General features: G+C 42.8%; 1 protein-coding gene across 4 annotated transcripts in view; it reads right to left on the bottom strand.

The window, feature by feature from the left end:
- The window catches only part of tead1a (TEA domain family member 1a), a 243,881-nt gene that overhangs the window by 17,742 nt on the left and 198,849 nt on the right, over positions 1-27,290 (bottom strand). For all 4 annotated transcript variants that reach the window (XM_078549374.1, XM_078549375.1, XM_078549377.1 and 1 more), the window contains 5 exons: positions 26,344-26,478; positions 23,668-23,714; positions 22,306-22,367; positions 21,618-21,742; positions 19,762-19,935 (listed from right to left, as the gene is read on the bottom strand). In XM_078549374.1, the coding sequence (XP_078405500.1) occupies positions 19,762-19,935; positions 21,618-21,742; positions 22,306-22,367; positions 23,668-23,714; positions 26,344-26,478 (543 nt within the window). The remainder of the gene's footprint in view (positions 1-19,761; positions 19,936-21,617; positions 21,743-22,305; positions 22,368-23,667; positions 23,715-26,343; positions 26,479-27,290) is intronic.

Below are 27,290 nucleotides of genomic sequence, written 5' to 3'. Positions count from 1 at the left end.
TGTCCCCCTGATAGGGCAGGCTGTTTAACTTCTCTTCTGAAAGATGGTACCTCCAACAGTATTGTCAGGAGTTTCACTGTGGTTTTTGTGCTCTGGAGTGAATCTTGAACCCATATCCTTTTGGCTCAGAGGCAAGAATGCTACCCACTGACCACAGCTGAGACTTTCAACAACCTTCTGCAACATTTAAAGAAAATAACTCATTTTTAGGATGTTCGCAGAAGTGCTTATCAGCCAATGGTCTACTTCTGAAGTTTAGTCCCTCTTATGTAGGCTAATGTGACAGCTAAATAGTGCACAGCAAGATTCCACAGACAGCAATCCAGATAGATAATTAGTTAACCTGATTTGGTGATGCGGGTTGAGGGATGCTAGAGGAGAACAGCTCTTCAAATAGTGCTTTTACATTCAACTGAACAGATGGGGACTTCAGTTCAACAGCTCATCTGAAAGTTGGCCTCTCCGACTCCCTCACTACACTCAAAGCCTGGACCACAAGCTCAAGTCTCTGGCATGCCTTACTACATTAAAGGCACTAAATAAATGCAAGCTGTCATTAGCTTTTTTCTGTAGCTAATCTGGATCTGTAACAATTTGTGATGCTTCTGTATGTGACAGCATATGTGTGTTAGACACAGGTCGCATATTTCCACAGAAGGACATTCATTTGGGTATTAATTGCTTTGATTTTTATTTAATTGCTGATACTAACATATTATTTTCGTAATTGCCCGTGGTACAAAATAACAATTTTAGAAGCGTTTGTTCTCATGTCGCTTGGCTATTCTGCTCAAATGAAACTGTAACCTCAAGGGAGAGAGGCAGAAAGGTCAGATTGCCAGTGTCTTATTTTTGACTGTAATTGCTGTCAGCTGTGGTACAATTACTTTTGGAAGGCTATCACATACCATACACTTCCGCCACGATAGCTAGCAAGGATGCTGTTTGATCTAGTTCAGCTTTTGCAATGAATCTTCTGGATATTTTACTGAGAAATTACGAATGCCAGACATTCAAAATAAGTACACAACTTGCTGTTAATTACAGGGCAGCTCAATGGATTAGGAAGGAGGCAGCATTAACAAAAAAAAACATCTGATGGAAAAGCTGCATGAGAAATAACACTAGAACTTTGCCACACTGAATAATGAAATTCAAACACGAAGCCCTATTTGGAAACCAAGCCAGTCTAAACAAAGCTAATGCAGAGTACAGTGCTGCATTGGATTTTTTCCACACAAGTATAAAAGTTCCTATATTTCACATTCTCATTTCTGCTTTCTTGGAAACAAGAGATTTTTTTTCACATTTGGAATCATTCCACGAAAACCAACAATCCTCTGGGTATTAATTCTTCAGTGGGTAGCACTCATTCCTCTGAGTCAGAAGGTTTTGAGTTCAAGTCCCACTCCAGGGGCTTCAGTCCTGGAATCCATGTTCCTCTAACTCTGGCCCTCTTGTGCATTTCCCACTTTCTTTGGCCCACCATTGGCAACTGTGCCTTTCAACTGACCAGGCCAAAAGCTCGGGAATTCCCAAAACTCACGCTCTCTCTCTCCTCCTTTAACATGCTCCTTGAAACCTATCTCTTTAAACAAGCATTAAGTCACTTGCCCGAGTATCTGTTTGTATGCCTCAGTGTTAAATTACAAAAATTTGCATTTATATTGCGCCTTTAACACAATAAAACACTGGAAGGCACTTCACAGGAGCAAATTTAGGATAAGATATAGGAGTAGGCCATTTGGCCCATCGAGTCTGCTCTGCTATTCAATAAGATCGTGGCTGATCTGACTCTGGCCTTAACGCCACTTTCTTGTCTGTCCCCCATAACCCTTCACTTCCTTGTCAATCAAAAATCTGCCTAACTCAGACTTGAATATATTCAATGTCCCAGCCTCCATCACTCTCTGTGGAAAAGAATTCCAAGGACTGATGACATTCAGAAAAAAATCCTCTTCTCCATCTTTAATGGAAGACCCCATATATTTAAACTGTTCCCCGAGTTCTAGATTTTCCCCATGAGAGGAAACATCCTCTCAGCATCTACCCTGTCAAGCCCCCTCGGAATATTGCATGTTTCAACAAGATCACTTCTCATTCTTCTAAGCTCCAATAAGTATAGGGCCAGCCTACTCAACCTTTCCTCAAAAGACAATACCTTCATTCCAGGAATCAGCCTAGTGAACCTTCTCTGAACCGCTTCCAATGCTAGTATATCCTTTCCTGAGTAGGGAGGCCAAAACTGTACACAGTACTCCAGGTGTATTCTCACAAATGGCCTGTACAAGGCTTCCCAACTTTTATATTCCATCCTCATGCAATAAAGGCTAACATTCAATTTGCCTTCCTAATTATCTGCTGCACATGCACGCTAAATTTTTGTGATTCAAGTACTAGGACACCCAGACCTCTCTATCCTGCAGCATTCTACAGTCCCTCTGCATTTAAATAATCTGCTTTTCTATTCTTCCTGCCAAACTAGCCAACCTCATACTTTATAATCCATCTGCCATTCATTTAACCCATCTATATCCCTTTGCAGACTCTTGAATCCTCCTCACAACTTACTTTCCTACCTACCTTTGTATCATCTGAAAATTTGACTATGATATAGTCAGTCCCTTCATTCAAGTTAGTAAGATAGATCATAAATAGTTGAGGCCCCAGCACTGATCCCTGCAGCACTCCACGAGTTAGTTTACCAACCCCAAAAATGACCATTTGAGCCTGTTTACTGTAGTTAGCCAATCCTCCATCCATGCTAATATATCGCCCCCAAAACAATGAGCTCTGTTCTTGTGCAGTAACCTTTTAGGTGGCACCTTATCAAATGCCTTTTGGAAATTTAAACACACTACATCTACTGATCCCTCTTTATCCACCCGCTTGTTACATCCTCAAAGAACTCTAATAAAGTTGCCAAATACCATTTCGCTTTCACAAAACCATACTGACTCTGCCTGGTTGTATTACGATTTTCTAAATGACCTGCTACTACCTTCTTAAGAATAGCATTTTCCCAATGACAGACGTTAGACTAACTGGCCTACAGTTTCCAGCTTTCTGTCTCCCTCTTATCTTGAATCGTGGTGTTACGTTTGCAACTTTCCAATCCATTGGGTCCTTTACAGAACCTAGGGAATTTTGGAAGGTTCCAACCACTATCTCTTCAGTCACTTCTTTTAAGACCCTAGGGTGCAGGCCATCAAGTCAAGGAACTTGTTAGTCTTAATCACACTCGTTTTCCTGGTACTTTTTCTCTACTGATCGTGATTATTTTAAGGTCTTCTCTTCCTTTTGGCCATCACTTTTCTACTATTCTTGGGATGCTTTTTGGGTCTTCTACTGTGAAGACGGATACAAAACACTTATTGAAAGACTCTACTATTCTCTCGTTTCCCATTATTAATTCTCCAATCTCTCTCTCTAAAGGACCAAGACTCATTGTCGCTACTCTTTTTCCTTTTATATACTTGTAGAAGCTTTTACTGTCTGTTTTTATATTTTTTTACTAGTTTTCTCTCACTCCAATTTCTTTTAGTCATCCTTTGCTGGTTTCTATAATTTTCACAATCTTCTGGCTTACCACTAATCTTTGCAACATTATACATCTTTTCTTTCAACTTGATACCACCCTTAACTTCTTTAGTTAGCCATGGATGGCTCTCATACAGCCTTTCTTTCTCAAGGGAATATATCTTTGTTGAGAGTTATGAAATATCTCCTTAAATTTCTGCCACTGCTTCTCTACCATCTCATTTTTTACGTATTTACCAAGTCCACTTTATTGCCTTTATTTAAGTTTAACACAATAGTTTCAAACTCAAATTTCTCACCTTCAAACTGAGTGTGAAATTCTACTGTGTTATGATAACTCTTACCAGATCCCTTATTGTGAAGTCATGTATTAATCCTACCTCATTATAGTTTACCAAGCCTAAAAAAAGTCTGTAAAATATCAAACGTAATTCCAGAGGTCAGAGCCCAGGCAGCTGAAAACATCGCCACCACTGGTGGACCTATTAAAATTAAGGTTGCTGGTGGAATTTAAATTCAATTAATAAATCTGGAATATAAAGCTAGTCTTAGTAATGGTAACCATGAAACTATCATTGATTGTGGCTAAAAAACCCATTTGGGTCATTAATACCCTTTAAAGAAGGAAATCTGCCTTCCTTACCTGGTCTGTCAACATGCGACTCCAGACCCACATCAATGTGGTTGACTCTTAACTACCCTCTTAAATGGCCTGGCAAACCACTCAGTTCAAGGGAAATTAGGGATGGGCAACAAGTGCTGGCCTTGCCAGCGACGCCCACATCCCATGAAATAATAAAGTTAAAAAAAGGGTTAGAGGCCAGAATTGGAGGAGTGCAAAGGTCTCAGGGGTTTGTGGAGTTGGAGAAGATTATAAATATAGGGAGAGGCAAGGCCATGGAGGGATCTGAAGACAAGGATGAAAATTTTAAAATTGAGGCAGACTGGGCCAGGAGCCGATGTAGGTCAGCGAGCACAAGGTGCCAAGTTAGGATACAGGCAGCAGGGTTTCAGATGAGCTCAAGTTTATGGAGGGTGGGAAAAGGGGGACTGGCCAGGTGAGCACTGGAATAGTCAAGTCTAGAAGTAACAAAGGCATGGATTACACTCCTGTGAAGTGCCTTTGGAAATTTTTATTACAGAGTTCTCAGGATGCAGTAACTAAAGAGGTGGTGAAAGCAGAGTCAATAGTAAATTACAAAAAGGAATGAGATATATACTTAAAAAAGGAAAAAAATTGCAGGGCTATGGGGAAAGAGCAGGGAAGTGGGGGCTAATTGGAGCTCTTTCAGACATGATGGGTTGAATGGACTTCTTTTGTGCTATATGATTCCATGTTAGTGTCACTGACAAGCTCACATTTACTGTCCATTCCGGGTTACCCTGAGAGGTAGTACTGGGCCTATTTGAACAAACGAATGGCTTATTAGGCCACTTCAGAAGGTATTAAGAGCCATTATGTGACTCCAGTTTCTTGTGACATGTAGACCAGGTGTGACAGGTTCCCTCTCCCAAATGGCATTAAGAGTTGCTCAGTCTTTGCCATGTTGCTACTGGACATTGCCAAGTACAGACCAATGCCTCTCTCCTAAAATCTGAGGAAAGTTTCCATGGACAAGAGTTACATAATTCCCCGATACCTGTCAGCGTCACTGACATAAATCTTACCCAAGTTGTTTGCTGTTCTCATTGGCCAGGGAAAGCAAGTGGTTCTGGGTTTACCTTCTCAAAATGTAAATACAAGAAATAACGGATAAATCCATTACAGAATGTGCGGCAATTGGAAGTGAACATCTTCCAAATGTATCTTGGTGTGTTCCTTTTTTGTTGCTTCAGCTGACTAAGTTTTAAGGTTTGGAATTCCCTTCCTGAACACCTCTGTCTCTCTCTGCTCCTTTAAGTTGCTCCTCTAAGCCTAGCCTTTTACACAAGCTTTTTTAGTCAACTGTCCTAATATCTTTTTATATTACTTGGGCTCAACCTTTGCTTGATACCTGTTCCTGTAAAGCACTACGAAACATTTTTAGATGTTACAGGTGCTATATAAATTCATGCTGTTTTACACAGATGACTGTGGGGCTGTGAAACACATGACTGGAGTTAGTGATTGATGCTATGATCATATAAAGTTCGAAGAATAGATTAGATTAGGTAAGTTGATTGAAGGAAGGGGATGATGGTTCAGGATGGGCACATGGAATCAGGATACTGCTCATGTGGGGGATAAACACCAACATGGAATGAGAGATCGAATAATGACCTGATTCTGGATTGTAACTTCTACATAAAGTTCATGCATAATTTGACACTCTGCTTATATACAAGTTTTAAGACTCCAGCTATCACCCATCAGTGGCAAAACTTCCTTTCTCATTAAAGAAAAGGTCTTTAAAAGACCCCGGGTCTGGAGTCTAAAGATTTTATTCATTCACAGGATGTGGACGTCGTGGCTGGGCCGGCATTCATTGCCCATCCCGAGTTGCCCTTGAGAAGGTGGTGGTGAGCTGCCTTCTTGAACTGCTACAGACCATGTGGTGTAGGTGGACCCACAGTGCTGTTAGGAAGGGAGTTCCAGGATTTTGACCCAGCGACAGTGAAGGAACGGCGATATATTTCCAAGTCAGGATGGTGAGTGACTCGGAGAGGAACTTCCAGGTGGTGGTGTTCCCATTTATCTGCTGCCCTTGTCCTTCTAGGTGGTAGTGGTCGTGGGTTTGGAAGGTGCTGTCTAAGGAGCCTTGGTGAGTTCTTGCAGTGCATCTTGTAGATGGTACACACTGCTGCTACTGAGCGCCGGTGGTGGAGGGAGTGAATGTTTGTGGATGTGGCACCAATCAAGCGGACCGCTTTGTCCTGGGTGGTGGCCCAGCTTCTTCAGTGTTGTGGGAGCTGCTCTCATCCAGGCAAGTGGGGAATATTCCATCACATTCCTGACTTGTGACTTGTGGATGGTGAAAAGGAGTCAGGAGGTGAGTTACTTGTCACACGATTCCTAGCCTCTGACCTGCTCTTATAGCCATAGTATTTATATGGCTAGTCCAGTTCAGTTTCTGGTCAATGGTAACCCCCAGGAAGTTGATAGTGGGGGATTCAGTGATGGTAATGCCACTGAACATCAAGGAGCTATGGTTGGATTCTCTCTTGTTGGAGATGGTCATTGCTTGACACCTGTGTGGCGCGAATGTTACTTGCCGCTTGTCAGCCCAAGCCTGGATATTGTCCAGGTCTTGCTGCATTTGGACAGGGACTGTTTCAGTGTCTGAGGAGTTGTGAATGGTGAACAATCATCAGCGAACATCCCCACTTCTGATGTTATGATGGAAGGAAGGTCATTGATGAAGCAGCTGGAGATGGTTGGGCCTAGGACACTACCCTGAGGAACTCCTGCAGTCCTGTCCTGAAGCTGAGATGACTGACCTCCAACAACCACAACCATCTTCCTTTGTGTTAGGTATGACTCCAATCAACGGAGAATTTCCCCCGATTCCCATTGACTCCAGTTTTGCTCGGGCTCCTTGATGCCACACTCAGTCAAATGATGCCTTGATGTCAAGAACAATCACTCTCACCTCACCTTGGGACTTCAGCTCTTTTGTCCATGTTTGAACCAAGGCTGTAATGAGGTCAGGAGCTGAGTGGCCCTGGTGGAACCCAAAGTGGGCATCAGTGAGCAGGTTATTGCTAAGCAAGTGTCGTTTGATAGCTCTGTTGATGACCCCATTCATTACTTTACTGATGATCGAGAGTAGACTGATGGGGCGAAAATTGACCGGGTTGGATTCGTCCTGCTTTTTGTGTTCAGGACATACCTGGGCAATTTTCCACATAGCCAGGTAGATGCCAGTGTTGTAGCTGTACGGGAACAGCTTGGCTAGGGGTGCAGCAAGTTCTGGAGCACAAGTCTTCAGTACTATTGCCGGAATATTGTCAGGACCCATAGCCTTTGCAGTATCCAGCGCCTTCAGCCGTTTCTCGATATCACGTGGAGTGAATCGAATTGGCTGAAGGCTAGCATCTGTGGTGCTGGGGTCCTCCGGAGGAGGCCAAGATGGATCATACACTCAGCACTTCTGGCTGAAGATTGTTGCGAATGCTTCAACCTTATCTTTTGCACTGCTGTTCTGGGCTCCTCCATCATTGAGGATGGGGATATTTGTGGAGCCTCCTGCTCCAGCGAGTTGTTTAATTGTCCATGACTGGACGTGGCAGGGCTGCAGAGCTTAGACTTGATCCGTTGGCTGTGGGATTGCTTAGCTTTGTCTATCACTTGCTGCTTATGCTGTTTGGCATGCAAGTAATCCTGTTTTATAGCTTCACCAGGTTGACACCTCATTTTTAGGTAAGCCTGGTGCTGTGCCTGGCATGCCCTCCTGCACTCTTCATTGAACCAGGGTTGATACCCTGGTTTGAAGGTAATGGTAGAGTGAGGGATATGCCGGGTCATGAGGTTGTTACAGATTGTGTTCGAGTACATTTCTGCTGCTGCTGATGGCCCACAGTGCCTCATGGATGCCCAATCTTGAGTTGCTAGATCTGTTCGAAATCTATCCCATTTAGCACAGTGGTATTGCCACACAGCATGATGGAGGGTATCCTCGATGTGAAGGCAGGACTTGGTCTCCACAACGACTGTGCAGTGGTCATTCCTACTGATACTGTCATGGACAGATGCATCTGCGGCAGGCAGGTTGGTGAGGATGAGGTCAAGTTTTCGCCATTGTTGTTCCCTCACCACCTGCCGCAAACCCAATCTAGCAGCTATGTCAGTTAGGACTCGGCCAGCTCAGTCAGTAATGGTGCTACAAAGCCACTCTTGGTGATGGACATTGAAGTCCCCCACCCAGAATACATTCTGTGCCCTTGTCACCCTCAGTGCTTCCTCCAAGTGATGTTCAACATGGAGGAGCATTGATGGTAGGTGGTAATCAGCAGGAGGTTTCCTTGCACGTGTTTGGCTTGATGCCATGAGACTTCATGGGGTCCAGAGTCGATGTTGAGGACTCCCAGGGCATCAGCCTCCCGACAGTATGCCACTGTGCTGCCATCTCTGCTGGGTCTGTCGTGCCGGTGGGATATATCCAGGGATGGTGACGATAGAGTCTGGGACATTATCTGTAAGGTATGACTCCAAGAGGATGACTATGTCAGGCTGTTGCTTGACTAGTCTGAGACAGCTCTCCCAACTAGCCCCCAGATGTTAGTAATGAGGACTTTGCAGGGTTGAAAGGGCTGCGATTGCCATCGTTGTTTCCGGTGCCTAGGACGATGTGGGGTGGTCCGTCCGGTTTCATTCCTTTTTTGTGTCTTTGTAGTGGTTTGTTACAACTGAGTGCCTTGCTAGGCCATTTCAGTGGGCATTTAAGAGTCAACCACATTGCTGTGGGTTTGGAGTTACGTGTAGGCCAGGTTTCCTCCTATCTGCCCTTTCTACCAAGGTCAGGCAAGGACGACAGATTTCCTTCCCTTAAAGGGCATTAGTGAACCAGATTGGTTTTTACAACAATGGTTACATGGTCATCATTGAACTTCTGGACTCATTGGACTTTTGATTCCAGATTTTTTATTGAATTCAAATTCCACCATCTGCCATGGTGGGATTCGAACCCCAGAGCATTACCCTGGGTCTCTGGATTACTAGTCCAGCGAGAATACCCCTACGCCATCGCTTCCCCTAAAATTTACAAACTCCTTGGAATCTGCCAACTTTGCACACCAAAAGCAATTCAACTCTGACTGACCTATATGGAGCAGCCCCACTTTCCTAGGGCACTGACCTTACAGAGGGTTTGTTGGCTTTGGAAGGTATGTAGAGCAAATTCACCAGAAATGTTACCAGGGCTCCAAGGGTGAGATATGAGGAGAGATTAGATAAACTAGGAATTTAGGAGGTTTAGACGGTTTGATTGTATTTTTGCTATGTTGCAAGGAACCAAAAGGGTAGATAGGAAGAAACCTTTCCTATTAGTGGGCTAAATCTAAGACAAGGGAACGTAACCTTAAATCAGAGCCAGGTCATTGCGGAAAGAAGTTAGGAAACATTTCTTCTTGCAAGAAATCGTGTCCCATAAAAACCAGTAGATAGTAGCTCAACTTATAATCTTAAATCTGATGGATAGATTTTTTCTAGACACAGGTATAAAAGGATTTAAAGTCAAGGACAACCATTAGCTCACTGAATGGGTGGAAGGGACTAGAGGGGCTGAATGGACTTCTCTTGTTCCTAAGTTACTAGGAGGAGACCATTCAACAACTTGAGCCTATTCCATCATTCAATTAGATCAGGGCCAATTTGTACTTTAACCCCATCTACCCTCCTTGGCTATGCTTGGAAATCCTTATCTAGCATAAATCTATCCATCTCAGTTTTGAAGCTTCCAATTGACTCGCTGGTCTCAATAACTTTTTGTGGGAGTGTGTTACAGATTTCTACTACCCTTTGTGTGAAGAAGTGCTCCCTGACATTGCCTGTAAAAGGCCTAGCTCTCATTTTAAGGTTATATTCCCTTGTTCTGTTCTCCCCTTAATAGAGGGGATAATTTCTCTCCACCTACCCTATCAACTCCATTAATCATCTGAAACACTTCAGTTAGATCACTTCTTAATCTTGAATAATAGATGGAATACAAGCCTGTGCAAGCTGTCCTCATAATTTAACCTCTTTTAGTCCTGTATCATTCTGGTAAATCTGTAGGCTCTTTTTATTCAAAATATGCTAAATTCTGAATTGACTGCAATAATGGAAAGATTAAACCCGATGCAAATGAACAATTTTTATTTACTTTGGATATCCTTTGCAAAAAGCACTCCATGTAAATTTCACATCTGAGTGGTTCATATTAGTTAAATGTAACTCACGTGCCTTCCGGCCTGATGACATGATTAGGTCACATGTATTAACTGCAACTCCCCATGCCAGTAAATACCAATTTTATTATCCGGAAAGATCACAAGCCAAGCAATGTGTCATTTAAAGTAATTCTCCAAACATCAGCAAAATTGTAGCTTTCTGTACATGCAAGAAATTTTATCAGACACTATAACCTTCCCTTCTTCTATATTCAATAAACAGATGCTGGCATTACGATACAGCAGAAAATGTTTTTATGTTTAAAAGGACAAGAATAGTTTCTTGTATAAATATAACTGAAATTCATTCAGATTAATATGATTGGTGAGCTAAATCTTGGAGCATTGAGTTAAATTTAATAACATAAAAACAGTTTGCCTCTTTAGACCAACAAAATGCCCAATGTATATATTCCTAGTATATAAGACAGCCTGGCCCTTACCTCATCCCATGTCCATGCTAAATGTTTTATCTTCCCCCAAGCATCCTCCAAAGAAACTTCAACTCACCCAAAACCCTGCCTTCCACATCCTGTTCGCCCATCACCCCGCTGTATACCTCCAAACGCCAAGTCCTCCAATACGTTGATTTCAAAATCCTCACAAATTTCCTTCCTAACCACCTCTCTAAAACCTCCTCTCACCTTAGACAAAATGACACAGAATGTACAGCACAGAAGCAGGCCATTTGGCTCAACAGGTCTATGCTCCACATAAGCCTCCTCCCACTTTACTTCATCAACTATATCAATATATCCTTCCACTGCTTTCTCTCTCGTGCGAATCCAGCTTCCCCTTAAATGTACCTATGCTACAATGTTACTTCTTGTTACTTCTGCATCATGCTTTAATTATTGAAAGAATTAAATACGTACTCAAGATATAAACTGAAGAGTTGATAAATGATGAAACAAAGCTTTCCTTGATTCAATGCACATCTATTCTACTTTACAAAAGTATAACTGTCATCTGAAAACTAAATAGCACCCAAAATATAATCTGCCAATCAATGCCCATGCCTCATATTTCCTACGTAATGGTCTTCGTTTAGCTTTTACATAACTGGTGTATCTTCAGCAAAATGCATTTCTCTTATTAGGGACAACAGTTAATAAAATATGACATGTGGCATCCACCTCCAAGAACATGAACCAACACTGCCACACTCAAAATGGTAACTCATTATAAATCTGCTAATCTACATCTTCCACTCTTGGGAATCTGGCCCATTGTGCCTCTACTCCATTTCATCATTGCTGTTGAAGCTTTCTGTTATTTGGAATTGTCTTCCCAAAGCCAGCAATCTTGCTTCATTTCTCCAAATTCAACCTAAATTTATGCTTCTATCTTTCTCTTCATTCTCCTCCTCTAAACTTTGCTCTAAGCCCAACATGTGCCACAGCACATTTTGGCATGTGAAAAGGGTTACATCATTATACAACAACCCTTTATACAACAATAACACAATAAATAGAAAATATCCCCTTATTAGCACATAAACTGCATGGGATACAACAGCTTGCTTTAATAAATAATAGTATAGCAAGGCCTCTGCCAGCAGGAGGACCACCCACCATTGACCTCGGCACCAGAAATTACAATGGCAAACTCAGCTCTGTCAACCCTGCAAAGTCCTCTTTGCTAACATTTGGGGGGCTTGTGCCAAAATTGGCAGAGCTGTCTCCCAGACTAGTCAAGCAACAGCCTGACATAGTCATTCTCACAGAATCATACCTTATAGATAATATCCCAGGCACCACTATCACCATCCCTGGGTATGTCCTGTCCCACCGGCAGGACAGACCCAGCAGAGGTGGCGGCACAGTGGCATACAGTCGGGAGGGAATTGCCCTGGGAGTCCTCAACATCGACTCCGGGCCACATTAAGCCTCATGACATCGGGCCAAACATGAGCAAGGAAACCTCTTGCTAATTACCATGTAAAGTCCCCCTCCTCAGCTGATGAATCAATATTCCTCCATGTTGAACAACACTTGGAGAAAGCACTGAGGGTGGAAAGGGTGCAGCATGTATTCAGGGTGGAGGATTTCAATGTCCATCACCAAGAGTGGCTCAGTAGCACCACTATTGACTGAACTGGCCGAGTCCTAAAGGGTATAGCTGCTAAACTCTGTCTGAGACAGGTAGTGAGGGAACCAACAAGAGGGAAAAACATACTTGATCTCATCCTCATCAACCTACCTGCTGCAGATGCATCTGTCCATGACAGTATCGGTAGGAGTGACCACCGCACAGTCCTTGTGGAGATAAAGTCCCATCTTTACATTGAGGATACCCTCCATCGTGTTGTGTGGCGCGACCACCATGCTAAATGAGACAGCTTTCAAACAGATCTAGCAACTCAAGACTGGACATCCACGAGGCGCTGTGGGCCGTCAGCAGCAGCAGAATTGTACTTAACCACAATCTGTAACCTCATGGCCCGGCATATCCCCCACTCTACCATTACCACCAAGCCAGGTGATCAACCCTTGTTCAATGAAGCGTGCAGGAGGGCATGCCAAGAGCAGTACCAGGCATACCTAAAAATGAGGCGTCAACCTGATGAAGCTACAACACAGAACTGGTTGCATGCCAAACAGCATAAGCAGCAAGTGAGATAGACAGGGCTAAGCAACTCTACAACCAACAGATTAAATCTAACCTCTGCAGTCCTGCTACATCGAGTCATGAATGGCGGTGGATAATTAAACAACTCACTGGAGGAGGCGGCTCCACAAATATCGCCATCCTCAATGATGGGGGAGCCTAGCACGTCAGTGCAAAAAATAAGACTAAAGCACTTTAACAATCTTGAGCCAGAAACGCCAAGTGGATGATCCATCTCGGCCTCCTCCAGGTTAACCCAGCATCACAGATGCCAGTCTTCAGCCAATTCGATTCACTCCATCACTGGACACTGCAAAGACTATGGGCCCTGACAATATTCTGGCAATAGTACTGAAGACTTGTGCTCTAGAACTTGCCATACTCCTAGACAAGCTGCTTTAGTACAGCTACAACACTGGCATCTGCCTGGCAATGTGGAAAATTGCCCAGTTATGTCCTGTACACAAAAAGCAGAACAAATCCAATCCGGTCAATTTCCGCCCCATCAGCCTACTCTCAATCATCAGTAGAATGATGGTAGGGGTCATCAACAGTCTATCAAGCAGCACTTGCTTAGCAATAAACTGTTCACTGACGTTTAGTTTGAGTTCTGCCAGGGTCACTCAGCTGCTGACCTCATTACAGCCTTGGTTCAAACATGGACAAAAGAGCTGAACTCCAGAGGCGAGGTGAGAGTGGCAACCCTTGACATCAAGAGAGCATTTGACCGCGTGTGGCAGCAAGGATCCCTAACAAAACTGGAATCAAAAGGAATCAGAAGGAAAACTCTCCAATAATTGGAGTCATACCTAGCACAAAGGAAGATGGTTGTGATTGTTGGAGTCAGTCATCTCAGTTCCAGGGCATCACTGCAGGAGTTCCTCAGTTCAGCTGCTTCATCAATGATCTTCTTTCCGTCATAAGGTAAGAAGTGGGGATATTCGTTGATGATTGCACAACGTTCAGCACCATTCACGACTCCTCAGATACTGAAGCAATCAATCTCCAAATGCAGCAAGACCTAGACAATATCCAGGCTTGGGCTAACAAGTGGCAAGTAAAATTCGCGACACAAGTGTCAGGCAATGACCATCTCCAACAAGAGAGAATCTAACCATTACCCCATGACATTCAAAAGCATTACCAACGCTGAATCCCCCACTATCAACATCTTGAGGCTCACCATTGATCAGAAACTGAACTGGACTAGCCATATAAATACTGTGGCTACAAGAGCAGGTCAGAGGCTAGGATTCCTGCAGCAAGTAACTCATCTCCTAACTCCCTAAAGCCTGTCTACAAGGCACAAGTCAGGAGTGTGATGGAACACTCTCCACTTGCCTGGATGAGTGCAGCTCCAACAACACTCAAGATAGTCGTTTTGTTGTTCAGAACTCGAGTATTGCTGAAAAAAGAGACATGTCTAAGCATTTTGTCTTGCACTCATCAAGACACTTGCAAGAATAACAACTAAGGGGAAAACAACAATTTATACTGTATGTGGAGTGCTCATTGGTTGGCAAGTGGCATTGCCATGGAGAATGCACCACTGATGGTGACTGACAGTTAATTGTCAAGCATTGTTTGAAATTTAGACCAGACAGCTTGGCCAATCAGGGAGGCCCAGTTAGGCCCTCTGGACAGCATTCCCGAGTCCCAGAAGCCACAGGAGAGGAAGATTCCGTTCCTCTCTGGGAGGCAAGGTAATCTGATTCACGTGGGTCATGGGGAATTAGCAATAGGAGCTCCACCAACTGAACTCTACTATTTAGATGATTAGAGGTCAGAAATTCTCGATGCTATCTTGGTGGTTCTGAAGTGTCAGCTACGAATGTCCATTGTAAATAGTTTGTTTCTTGGAATCAAGCGTTTTCATTAATGTTTATCAAGATTGGATGTTCGTGGAATAAAGATCCCTGTTTTATAACCTCCATGTGATTGAATCTCATGTAACAATAGAATCATTGAATGGTTACAGCACCGAAGGAGGCTATTTGGTCCATTGAATCCATGCCAGGTCTCTGCAAGAGCAACTCATCTAGTCCCATTTCTCTGCCTTTTCCCCATAACCGAGCAATATTTTCACTTCAGATAATTATCCAATCCTGTTCTATCTGAGGCTTTGATTGACTATGCCTCCATCACACTCTCAGGCAAAGCATTCCAGATCTTAACCACTCACTGCATTATTTTTTTTCCTTATGCCGCCGTTGCTTCTTTTGCCAATCATCTTAAATTGGTGTCCTCTGGTTCTTGACCCTTCTGCCAATGGGAGCAGTTTCTTCCTATCTACTCTGTCCAGACCCTTCATGACTTTGAAAACTTCTATCAAATCTCTTCTTAATCTTCTCTTGATTAGCCCCAGCTTCTCCAATCTCTCCACACAACTGAAATTCCTCATCCCTGGAACCATTCATGTGACTCTTTTCTGCACCCTAATGCCTTCACATCCTTCCTAAAATGTGTACAAAATTGGACACAAAATTCCAGTTGAGGGTGGACCACGATTTTAGAGAGGTTAATGATAACTCGTTTGCTTTTGTACTCAATGCCACTGTTTATAAAGCCCAGGATCCCATAAGCTTTATTAACCACTTTCTCAACCTGCCCTGCCTTCAATGATTTGTGTACAATACTTCAAGGTCCCTTTGCTCCTGCACTCCCTTTAGAATTGTTTTTTTATATTGCCTCTCCCATACTTCCTACCAAAATTAATCACTTCATGCTTCTCTGCGTTAAATTTCATCGGCCACTTGTCTGCCTATTCCAGCCCAAGTCCCCTTGAAATTCATCATTATCCTCCTTAGAGTTCGCAAACTTTGAAGTTTTGTGTCACCCACAAATTTTGAAATTGAGTCCTGTACACCCAAGTCTAGGTCATTAACATAGATCAAAAAATAGTAGTTGGCCTAACCCCAACCCCTAGGGAACCTCATTATACATCTTCCTCCAATCCCAAACACAACCATTCACCACTACTTTCTGTTTCGTGTCAATTAACCAACATTGTATCCATATCGCCACTGTCCTCTTTCTTCCCTCGGCTTCAACTTTGCTGACAAGCGGTTATGAGGCACTTTATCAAATGTCTTTTCAAAGTCTATGTACACCACATCAACTACATTACCCTTATCAATCCTCTCTGTAGCCTCAAAAAACTCAAGCACCTTAGTTGAACACAATTTGCTTTTAATAAATCCATGCTAGCTTTCCTTAAATAATCCACATTTGTACAAATGACAGTTAATTTTGTCCAAAACTTTCATTTCTAAAAACTTTCCCACCACTGAGGTTAAACTGACTGACCTATGGTTGCTGGGGTTATCCTCGCACCCTTTTCTGAACAAAGTGTAACATTTGCAATTCTCTGTATCGAAGGAGGATTGGAAGATTATGGCCAGTGCCTCTGCAATTCCCATGCCTACTTTCTTCAGTGTTTTTGGATGTATCTCATCTGACCCTGGTGCCTTATCAACTTTAAGCACAGCGAGCCTACCCAATACCTCCTCTCTTTAGCAATTTTTAGCTCATCCAGTGTCTGAACTACCCCCTCTTTCACCATGACATGGGCAGCATCTTCTTCCTTGGTAAAGATAGATGCAAAGCACTCATTTAGTATCTCAGCCATGCCCCTGGCCTCCATATATAAACCTCTTTTTTGGTCCCCATTGGCCCCACTTCTCCTTTTACCAACATTTTACTATTTATATGACTAAGGAAGACTTTTGGATTCATTTTTATGTTAGCTGCCATCTCTTCTCATACTCTCTCTTTGCTTATTTCTTTTTTCATTTCTCCACTGAACTTTCCACATTCAGTCTGGTTCTCATTTGTATCATTCACCTGACATTTGTCACATGCAAGCTTTTTCTGTTTCATCTTACCATCTATCACTTTCCTCATCCAAGGAGATCTGGATTTGTTTTTCTTTCTCCCTCCTGGGAATGTACCTTGACTGTACCCAAACTATCTCCTCTTTGAAGGCAGTCCACTGTTCCATTAAAGTGCCTTTAACATAGGAAAGTGTCCCAAAGTATTTCACAGGAGTGCTATCAAACAAAATGTGACACAGAAACAAAGATGGAGATATAGGTAGCCTTTAAGGAGCGTCTGAAAGGAAGAGAGAGGTGGAGAGGTTTAGGGAGAGAATTCCAGAGCTTTGAGCCTAGGTGGCTAAAGGCACGGCCACCAATGATTAAGTGAAGGAAATAGGGATGCTAAAGAGGCCAGAGTTGGTGGAGGAAACATATATGGAAGGGTTGTAGGGCTAGATGAGGTTACAGAGATAGAAAGGGGTTGGGTCAAGAATGAATTTGAAAACAAGAAGATAGCCTCTATCATTTGGTCTTTGCTTTCATGAGTTTCTCGAAGTATTCCCAAAATAGTGCTTTCTTGACAACTTATCCAATTTCCTTCGTCAAATGACACCAACTACATATAGAGACAGATTTTAATGAAAACCCCTTCTACAGACAGAGAGGTCAGTAACTAAAGAACATAGACTTAAGGCAACTAGCAAAAGAACCAAGAAAAGAAGATTAGGAGATTTTTTAAAAAATAAAGCAAGTTATCATGATTTGGAAAGTACTTCCTGAAAGTGTGGTGGAAGATGACTTAATAGTAACTTTCAGAAAGGGGACTGGATGAATATTTGGCAGAGAAATAATTGCAGGGCTACGGGATAGAGGGGGCAGAGAGTCTAATTGGATAATTCTTCCAAACAGTTGGCACAAACACGATTAGCCGAATGGCTTCCTTCTGTACTAAGATTCCATGATTGTCTACCAGTTAGTAACCTGGCGATGCTGCTTTCTAAAAAAACAAAATATCATGCTGAAAAGTGTTCTGCAGCTACAAACCTTGCAAAAGCCAAATAAAAAGGCAGTCAGTCTATAAGTCAGTCCATAGAGCCACAAGATTATTTCCTTGGGTTTCAGCTTAAATTCACAGTTTTGTGTGCCATTGAACGATAGCTGACCAGATGTCATTTTGAGAGCTCTTGGCCAGGCCACTAGATGGAGCTCTTTGCAGCCAGGAAGTGACCAAGGGTCAGGAGCTCTCAACAAGGCTTAGAAAAATTCCAACTTCCTGGAAGGCCTAAAGTAAAACATTTGTGATGCAGTTACATTTAGCGGTTGCCAACCATCCAAGATTTCTGTGAGCACACAAAAATTGGAGGAGCATTTCTTTTCATTTTCTTTTATTATTAATGTAATAATAATTACATTATAATGTAATGTTATATTACATATAATATTGAAGATAGGGAAATAGTCTGTTTATAGAATCGTAAAATCAAGATACAGGAGGCTATTCAGCCTATTGTGCCAGTCCCAGCTCTTTGAAAGAGCTATCCAATTAGTCCCACTGCCCCTGATCTTTCTCCATGGTCCTGTAAAATGTTTCCTTGAATATTTTATAAGAATTCCCCTTTTTAAAAGTTAATATTGAATCTGCCCTTTTAGATGCGCATTCTAGATTACAACAAATTGTTGTATAAAACAAAATCTCATCTCCCCTCTGGTTCTTTTACTAATTATCTTAAATCTCTCAGGTTACTGGCCATACTGGCGCTAGAAAAAATCTCTCTTTATTTATCAAAACCTTTCATGACCTCTAATAAATCTCCTCTTAACCTTCTCTGCTCGAAGGAGCCTTTCAGTCAAGAACCAACCAATTGGGTAGCAAAGGGTTTATTTGCTTTCTGATTGGCCATTGGAAGACAATGTGCTGCGTGGATGGAGAGATCAGGTGGCCAACGGTAGCAGTGTAGTGGTGGGGCAGTAGGAGGCGGAGGAGCCATGAGATGAAACCTCCAGGAATATATCCAAGTGAGTTGGCAATCCAGTGATGGAGATATCTCTGGCTCAAACCATATTGTCCCACTAGCTATAGAAAGAGAATTAATTGTAAGCACCAATGGCAGGAAAATGACTTAATTAATGTTTTAGCAACACCAAGCAACATTATCAGAGGTAAACATCCTTATTTAGCTAAATAAATAGTTAGATGTCATTGTGTCTGTGCCCCTGTCTGTATTTTTTTTTTAAATTTGTTGGAAGTGCTTTTACACACTCAGATTAGGGTGAAACACTGAATCCTACTGAGGCAAACTCTTGTAGTTAATAAAACTTCACCTGATCAGCCCGGTGCAATCCTTCATGAGAGTTTCACCCGGTGTTATTCTTTATGAGAGTTTCACCTAGGTTGTGATTAGAATTCCAGTAGGAACCAACTTTAATGGGAAGAAATATGCCAGAGTGTCTAAAACAAGACTGCAGCTGAGCACTGTGGCAATAAACTAGGAATAAAAGAACAGACTTGCACTTATATGTTGCCTTTCACATCCTCAACACATCCCAAAGTACTTCAAAACCACAAAGATTGCTGTGGAATCTTTCACAGCACAGGAACAGGTCACTTAGCACAAGTGGTCCATGCTGGTACTTATATCACACAAGCCCGCACTCGCTCTACTTCATCTAACAGTAGCAGCATATCCTTCTATTCCTTTCCCCCTCATCAACTCTCTTTATGCCCACCCAAAGAGGCAAATGGGGCCTCGGTTTAATGTGTCACCCGAAAGACAGTGTTCCCTCCGCACTGCATTGAGAGTGTCAGCCTAGATTATGTTCGAATCTCTGCAGTGGGACTTGAACCCATGATCTTCGACTTAAGAAGTGAGAGTGTTGTCCACTGAGCCAAGGTAGTCACATCTTGACAAAGTGTGCAAAGAAAGCACTGAAGAGGAGCTCACACACTTACCCAGAATTTCACAAGGAAAAAAGCATTATGGGGTCCTTTCCCATATAATTCTTTAAGGCCACCTTTCTTCTCTGGGAATTTATCGTAAATTTGGCGAATATCCACGGATTCAAGCAAAGGGTCACTGTAGGAATGGTTGGTCTGTCCAATATGTACAAAGAGGTGCTTGTTGTACTGTTGATAAAAAAGTTACAAAGTCATCATTTTTATAGAAGCCATTCCAACCCAAACACTGTAGGTTCACAAATTAAAAGATAACCAAGTGGCTAGCTATTTCAGAGACTCGGGCTAATAATCCAATGAACGCGAGTTCAAATCCCAGTTGCAGTTTGAGAATCTAATTCAGAATAACTAAAATCCAGGAGATCAGTAAAAGTGACCACAAAGCCATTGGATTGTTGTAAAAACCCAACTGGTTCGCTAATATCCCTTTAGGGAAGGAAATTTGCTGTCCTTATGCAGCCTGGGTCCTTATATGCGACCCCAGTCCCACACAAATATGGTTGACTCTTAACTGCCCTCTGAAGTGGCCTAGCAAGACAGTTAGGGAAACTAAAGTTGGGGAATAAATGACAACCTTTCCAGTGATTCCAAAACCAGGACCGAGTAGAAAAAGATATGAGCACTTTTTCATAATACTGGCCAGCAACAATGCTAGGCACATGGCCGCTGCTCACAAACTGTTTCCCTACCTGGCTATATTGCCCATTTTTTCCGGGTTCTCCCCAGCTGAAGCAGAAATGGGCAGCGCAGCAGCTCCAGGGTAAGTCCAGCGAGCGTGGTAGAGTCGGCGAAAGGAGAGGGCACACAGTAGCTGCCGTATTCAGTTAGTTTTTAAAGGTCAAAGTCTTTTAATGAATGAGTGAATGGGTGAGTGAGTGAATGGGTAGGTAGGTGAGATGGGTAGTCAGGTCTTGCCCTTGGTCCAGTATTCGAGTAGTCGGGAAAGTAGTCAGGTGGGGTCAGGGGGCTAGGCGGGTGGTGGAGGGGGGTGAGGATTGGGTTTGGGGGAGTAGTCGGATGGCCAGGGGTGAGGAGATGATTTTAGGAGTGGGGGGTTGTGGGGCTTGTTGTGATGCTCAGACAGCTATTAGACCAGGTATTAAACTGTCTAACATTTCCTGGGTAAAGTACCCAAGTAAACCCCCGTATCTGACCCAAGTCTCTGCCCTAAGCCCAGGTACGGAGACATTTATGGAGGGTCCTGGGCAGCAGGGAATCAGCCCCCATCGGATGTTTAAACTTCCCGGGCAATTCCAACATATGTCCAGCGCCAAGACTTCCACGGGGTCCTGACACACATCTTCTGTTGCGTGTCCGGTCTTTGACAGTCTGGAGACCAGAAGATTTGGGCCATTGTATCTCACTGCTGATCAGAATATTAGACTTATATTTCAATAAAATTTTCAAACTTAAATTGGGCTCGAGAATAATGGTAGGAAGTGTTCAGTGATGTTATGGCCCTGATCACAGCGCTATCAAATACCCCTTCCTGCACTTTCAGTAGAGATAGTAAGCCATTGAAAATTACAGCTCTGACAAATACTGGAGGTGGGCTGGGGGAAGATTTGGTAGAAGCTCATTAAGGCCCCTATGAAGAACATCACTATCTTTAAAATCAGCACGTGTGTGTAGAAAAACTGAGACATTCTTTCTTGGTTTTTTTGTAGATGCACAGGTTGCAAAGTTCAGGATGCCATACTCCAGATATGAAAGTTGCAATATTTTAGGATATACAGTTTGCAACGTCACTATCCATAAACTTAAGATCAAAGGGAGGTCAAATGTTGAGATCTTTGCATATAGTTTCACGCAAAGCAAAGATAACACCTTCAAATGATACGTAGGAGACTCACCGAGTCCGGATCCCTCTGCTGTTCGAGAAAAGCCGAGAATTCCACGAGTCTAAGTTTCGACGTTCCAATGGAGCGGCCCTGCCATGCTGGGACTGAGGGGGTTGGGGCAGCTGTGGACTCATAACCTGCACACACAAAACATAACAAAAATCTGACCCTTGATAAATATAACCAGAAAATAAGAACATAGGATCATACAGCACAGAAGGCCATCGTGCCTGAACTGACTCTTTGAAAGAACTATCTTTCAGTTGCTCTCTGATGTAGTCACTCAGCTGCATCAACCTCCATCAAAGAATTCAAGAAGGCAGCAGCCAACCATCACTTTCTCCTGGAAATCAAAAGTATTGGATGATAGAAAAATTTAGTACTAAAAACAATTTTGGAGTATCAGTTGACCATTGCACCTTTAACACAAGAATTAACCCGTGGTATGTCACAAATAGGTTTAAGCATAATTGGTCAGGAGGAGTGCCCAAAAGCTTGGTCAGATTTGGGTCCTGAGTAGGTTTTTAAAAAGGCAGTGAGAAGTTTAGAAAGAGAGAGAGAGAGAGAGAGAGGGAGGATTGGTGGGGGGGAAGATGGAGAAGGGCAGGCAGAGAGAGAGAGAGAGAAAGGGGGGTGGTGGGCAGAGAAAGTGAAGGGGATAGAGAGAAGAGAGAGAAAGAAAGAAAGGTGTGTTTCTTACCTGAAATGGGTGTTGTAACTGCTGGTTGGCCTGCGTAGGGCTGTTGAGCAAAGGGCTTCACACTGTAGGAAAATAAAGTGAATGTAATTGTATACCAATCATCACATCAAAGTGGAATCTCAATAAATAACTCAGGTTTTGCACTATAAAATGGTAAGAACTAACATGGAGTGTATAGATTGAGCCAGAATCTATCCCGGGACTCAAACTAACCTAAACTAATCTGGTCCATTCCCAGCAGCCACCCCTGGGAACATGGCCAGACATTGCAGCCACAATGACCTTGCTATTTCTTACTTGCCAGATTGCTCTGTTTGAATCTCATGGGCCAATTTGCACACAGATAGCACCTACAAACAGCACATGATTATCACCAGATAATCTGTCGGCTGGGGGATAAGTATTGGTCAGGACACTGGGGAGAACCCTCCTGCTCTTATTTGAAATAGTGTCATGGGATTACTTACGTCCACTGGAGGGGGCAAACTTGGCCTCGGTTTAATGTCCCATCTGAAAGACAGCACCTCTGACAGTAAAGCACTATCTCAGTGCAACACTGGCAGTGTCAGCCTGGATTACGGGCTCAAGTCTCTAGGGTGGGGCTTGAACCCACAACCTTCTGATTCAGAGGGGAGAGTGCTACCTACTGAAACACAGCTGGCACCTACAAAAGAAACTCCCATCAAATTTAGTAATTTTAAAATATGTCAATGTTGCATATCCAAAAATACACACATAATATTATTTTAAGCAGTGAGTTGTGATGATCTGGAATTTAATGTCTGAAGGAGTGATGAAAGCAGATTCAATATAACTTTCAAAAGGAAATTGAATAAATATTTGAAAAGGAAAAATTTGCAGACTGTGGGGAGAAGAACAGAGGAGAGTGGTACCAATCGGATACTCTTTTAAAGAGCCAGCACAGGCACAATGGGCTGAATGGCCTCTTTCTGTGCTGCATCATTCTAGGAACACAACAACGGGTGCAAGAATGCCAATTTTCTGGGGGCTCAGCAGAACGTGAGCAGGAAATCAGTTTTCAAGTTCAGTAAAAAGAATTTCAAAATAAAGTTTTGATTCAATTTGCAACTTTTTACTGTAGTGCAAATCTCATAATTATTTGTAAACCCAGAATTTGGGAAGGTGAAATCCTAATGATGATAGGTTAAGATCATGGCACATTGTTTGTAATGTAAAGTTTCTGAGGGGGGGACACTTGCACCTTGACTGAATAAACCATGATATGACATCCAAACAGGCTGAACAGGGGAAATGGAAGCTGGGGATGGGAGGAAATAGATGGGGATATTTTGGATTCACTCATAGCTCAAATAAAACTTAAAATTTGTTTGCTTTACTTACTCTTGTGAGGATCCTGGTTGCCCTGTTGGTATCACACTGTGCCAGAACTGGAGAAAAACAGAAAACGTGTCAAAGAAATGAATAGCTCTAGCAAGAGAACAATATTACAACAGATCTTTAAAAACAGAGTGAAATAAATCATCGAACACAGAGTCACATGGCAGAGAATCACCAAGTTTTCAGATGTAGCTTTCACAGAATCTAGAAATTTACAGCACAGGAGGCGGCCATTTGGCCCACTGTGTTTGCGCTAGCCCGTTGTAGGAGCAAGTCAAAGAAGTTACAAACTACAGGCCTAACTTTACATATGTTGGCAGGTTTTAAAATGGTTCCGACATCATTTCAAAGCAGTGATTGATAGATAGATAGAGATAGAGATAGATAGAGAGAGAGAGAGAGAGAGAGAGAGAAAGAGAGAGAGAGAGAAAGAAAGAGAAAGAGAGAGAAAAAGAAAGAGAGAGAAAGAGAAAGAGAGACACGTTGGAGGCCGCTCATCCTGCACACCAGGGTCAGGGAGAGAAATCATGGGCCCCTGGTGCTTCTCCTGTTTCCGGGCCCCTTATCCAACCCACCTTCCCACCGCCTCCCACTGTAGCCCTCCCCCTCAATCATGCACATTGAACATGTGCTCAGCTGCATCAGGTTAAGAGGGGACGCAGGTTAAAGACTGGTGCTCCAAAATGAAAGCACTGTCATCAGGCCAATGTTACTCACTGATTATGTCATAACTTGGTGATTCTGCATATTTCCAGGAAACATTAGATATGTGCCACTAACCCCTTTACCAATGTGGCATTTGGGAGACTTTGCGTCAGAACTGTGTGCATGTGCTGCAAACTCCATTTCGGAACTTAAGGGGCCTCGTAGCAACCAAAAATCCAATTTCAACCTGAGCATTTGGTCCTGATTGTGAATCTTGCTAAGTACAAACTGGATGCCAGAATTCCCTACATAACAACATTGCCCAGAAAAGTACCTCAGTAGCTGAAAAGCACTTTTGTGAAGTTGTGGAAGGCACTCTATAAATGCAAGGTTGATTCTATTTAAAACTTTTACAAAACATACTTGGACACAAAAGAAAGAAGTGTCTAACAGGTTATACAAATACAGCATCAACTTCAACTCCAGTTGTATCAACAAGAAACTCAACTGAACAATTGTACTACTTCTGGGAAAAATTATCTGAAAATTAGCTATACTTATGACATGGCATGGAAAAGAATGCCTGTGTTTCTGAACTTCTCATAGTTGTTCGGACTATCTATACCACTTACTACAATTAGAGTCTTATATCATTGCCAAGAATTGGTTTTACTTCACTCTCATGAACCACTCACTCTGTCACGCCTGTTGCGTTTTGTTGCATTCCTTCCATGTTGGCTTCCATCAAGTGCCTTCACAACATGCTTTGAGTCCTGAGATCCTTCAGTGGGCTATTGTCTGCGCAGGAGGGTGAGAACACGACCAAGGGTGGACTACATTACTCAGAATGCAGCCTGTCAAAACAAACCGCTGCACAGACTCCAGCTCTTGCTCCAGGACAATCAGATCTCAAGTGCTGGAACTTTGTCCTAATGGGGTGCACAATGGGCGTTCCAGATTTAGAGGAGTCAATGTAACCATGCTCTCACACACAAGGCGTGAGGAGGTCACTTGCAATGGACAGGGGCTGTGCTGCCGATGACAGGAATGGCAAAAGCTGCATATTGAGCGTGGGCCTCCACAGGGCACAGATCCCGTGTTTTGTACCTTGTGTACTTCCCTCTCCCAGGCCTTACTGCCACTATTCGAGTCTTGCTGGCAAACTTCACTTGCAGCTTGCTCAGGCCAATTTCTGCATTTGGCAGCATGTCTAAAGGAAATTTTATGGTTCTTGGAAATTTTTGAGGGGCTCTGGCCCCCTCCAAGGAAATATCAGTCTCTCATGCCGTCCTAACTAAGGCGTGGTAGATTGGGTAAAGAATTTCTCCTCCCATCCCTCTCTTTCTCTCGTTCCTGCTCTTATTTTACTTTCTCTCCTCTTGCTTTTCACTTTCTTCTTTTCTCCTCTGCTTCCTACATCAATGGAACTGTTTCATGGGGAAAATTTGAGAAGCAGAATAGGGATATGGGGGGGGAAATGGGGTAAAGAGACAGAGAGAAAATAGCAGGAAGAGGAAAATTTATTTCCTACGGGAACGTAGGGACAGGAGGCGGCCATTGAGCCCCTTAAATCTGTTCCATCGCTTAATTAGGTAATGTCTGGTCTCTATCTAAATTCCATTTACTGCCCTTGGTTCCCCATCTTTGAAAATTTCCACTGATCCCCAGGATCGGTAGCCTTTTAGGGTAAGTGAGTTCCAGATTTCCAGTACCTTTTGTTTGAAAACATTGCTTCCTGACTTCACTCCTGAACCGCCGAGCTCTAATTTCAAGATGGCACCCTCTCGTTTCATACTCCCTACCAGAGGAAATAGTTCCTCTTTATCTATCCCATCAAATCTCTTTATCATTTTAAACACCTCGATTAGATTACCCCTCAACTTCATGGGAATACCACAACTTGAAATGACATAGCACCTTTAACAAGCCAAGTTCATACAACCTGTGCTAATAATTTAACCCTTTCAGCCCCGATAATAAGCAAGTGCCTGGCAGCCCCAATTCAAGGCTTTGCTTTAAATCCGCATCACTTACCCCAGGTGCTGCTTGAAATGATGGGCGAGCGATACCTGGTAGGCCCAGCTTGTGCTGGATGGTTGTTGCTGATACGATCTGTGCAGAAGACATTGCTGCCATGCTCTGAAGAGCTTTGTCCTTCACTGCTTGATCCTTGAAACAGAACACAACACACTCTTACACTGTGTTCCAATGCATCAAGAGCTGTGTGCTTTGCCCAATAACCCAAAAGCAAGCAATAATTTCCAATAATATTTATCTTTTAAAATGAGGAAACATACTAAATCTGACTCTGCTGACTCTGTTATTCCCATGAACTCAATCACAATCGTCCACCTTAAACTCCCTCTCCCAATCCTTGTTTTGCATTCTCTGTTTTTCTTGTGAAACTTGCCGAGTTCACAGAGTCATATGGCACAGAAAGAGGTCATCTAGCCCCAAGTGACTGTGTTGGTTTGTTAAAAGAGTTATCCACTGAGTCCCACTACCCCTGTTCTTTCCCCAAAGCCCTACAAATAATTTCCCTTCAAATATATATTCAATTTCCTTTTCAAAGTTTCTATTGAATCTGCTTCCATCACCCTTTCAGGCAGCACTTTCCAGATCATAAAAATTGCGTCCTCTGCTTACTGACCCCTCTTGCCAATGGAAACTGTTTCTCCCTATCTACTCTGATCAATCTCTTCAAATAATTAAGCAAAGTGTTCCTTTTAATCCAGCTATTGTAGTTGGATGTGTGTCAGGTTCGGCATTCGAGGTTCTGATCATTGTTTGTGTGTTCCATGAATTGGAGCCATTTTTATAGATGAGAAAATGCTTCAGAAATCACTCCTGGGTGATAGTACATGACTATCTAATGTATTCAAGTGGCTTTCCATTGCAACACAAGTGTTTGCACATTTGTTTTAAATGGGTGGACAGAGTGGATGCTGGTGGATGGGTGCTGATCAAGTGGGCTGCTTTGT

Source organism: Cetorhinus maximus, chromosome 9 (genome assembly GCF_964194155.1).
Source record: "Cetorhinus maximus chromosome 9, sCetMax3.hap1.1, whole genome shotgun sequence".
Classification (NCBI taxonomy): Eukaryota; Metazoa; Chordata; class Chondrichthyes; order Lamniformes; family Cetorhinidae; genus Cetorhinus; species Cetorhinus maximus.
The sequence above is the reverse complement of the archived record's forward strand: the minus strand, read 5'-3'. Positions and strand labels throughout refer to the sequence as shown.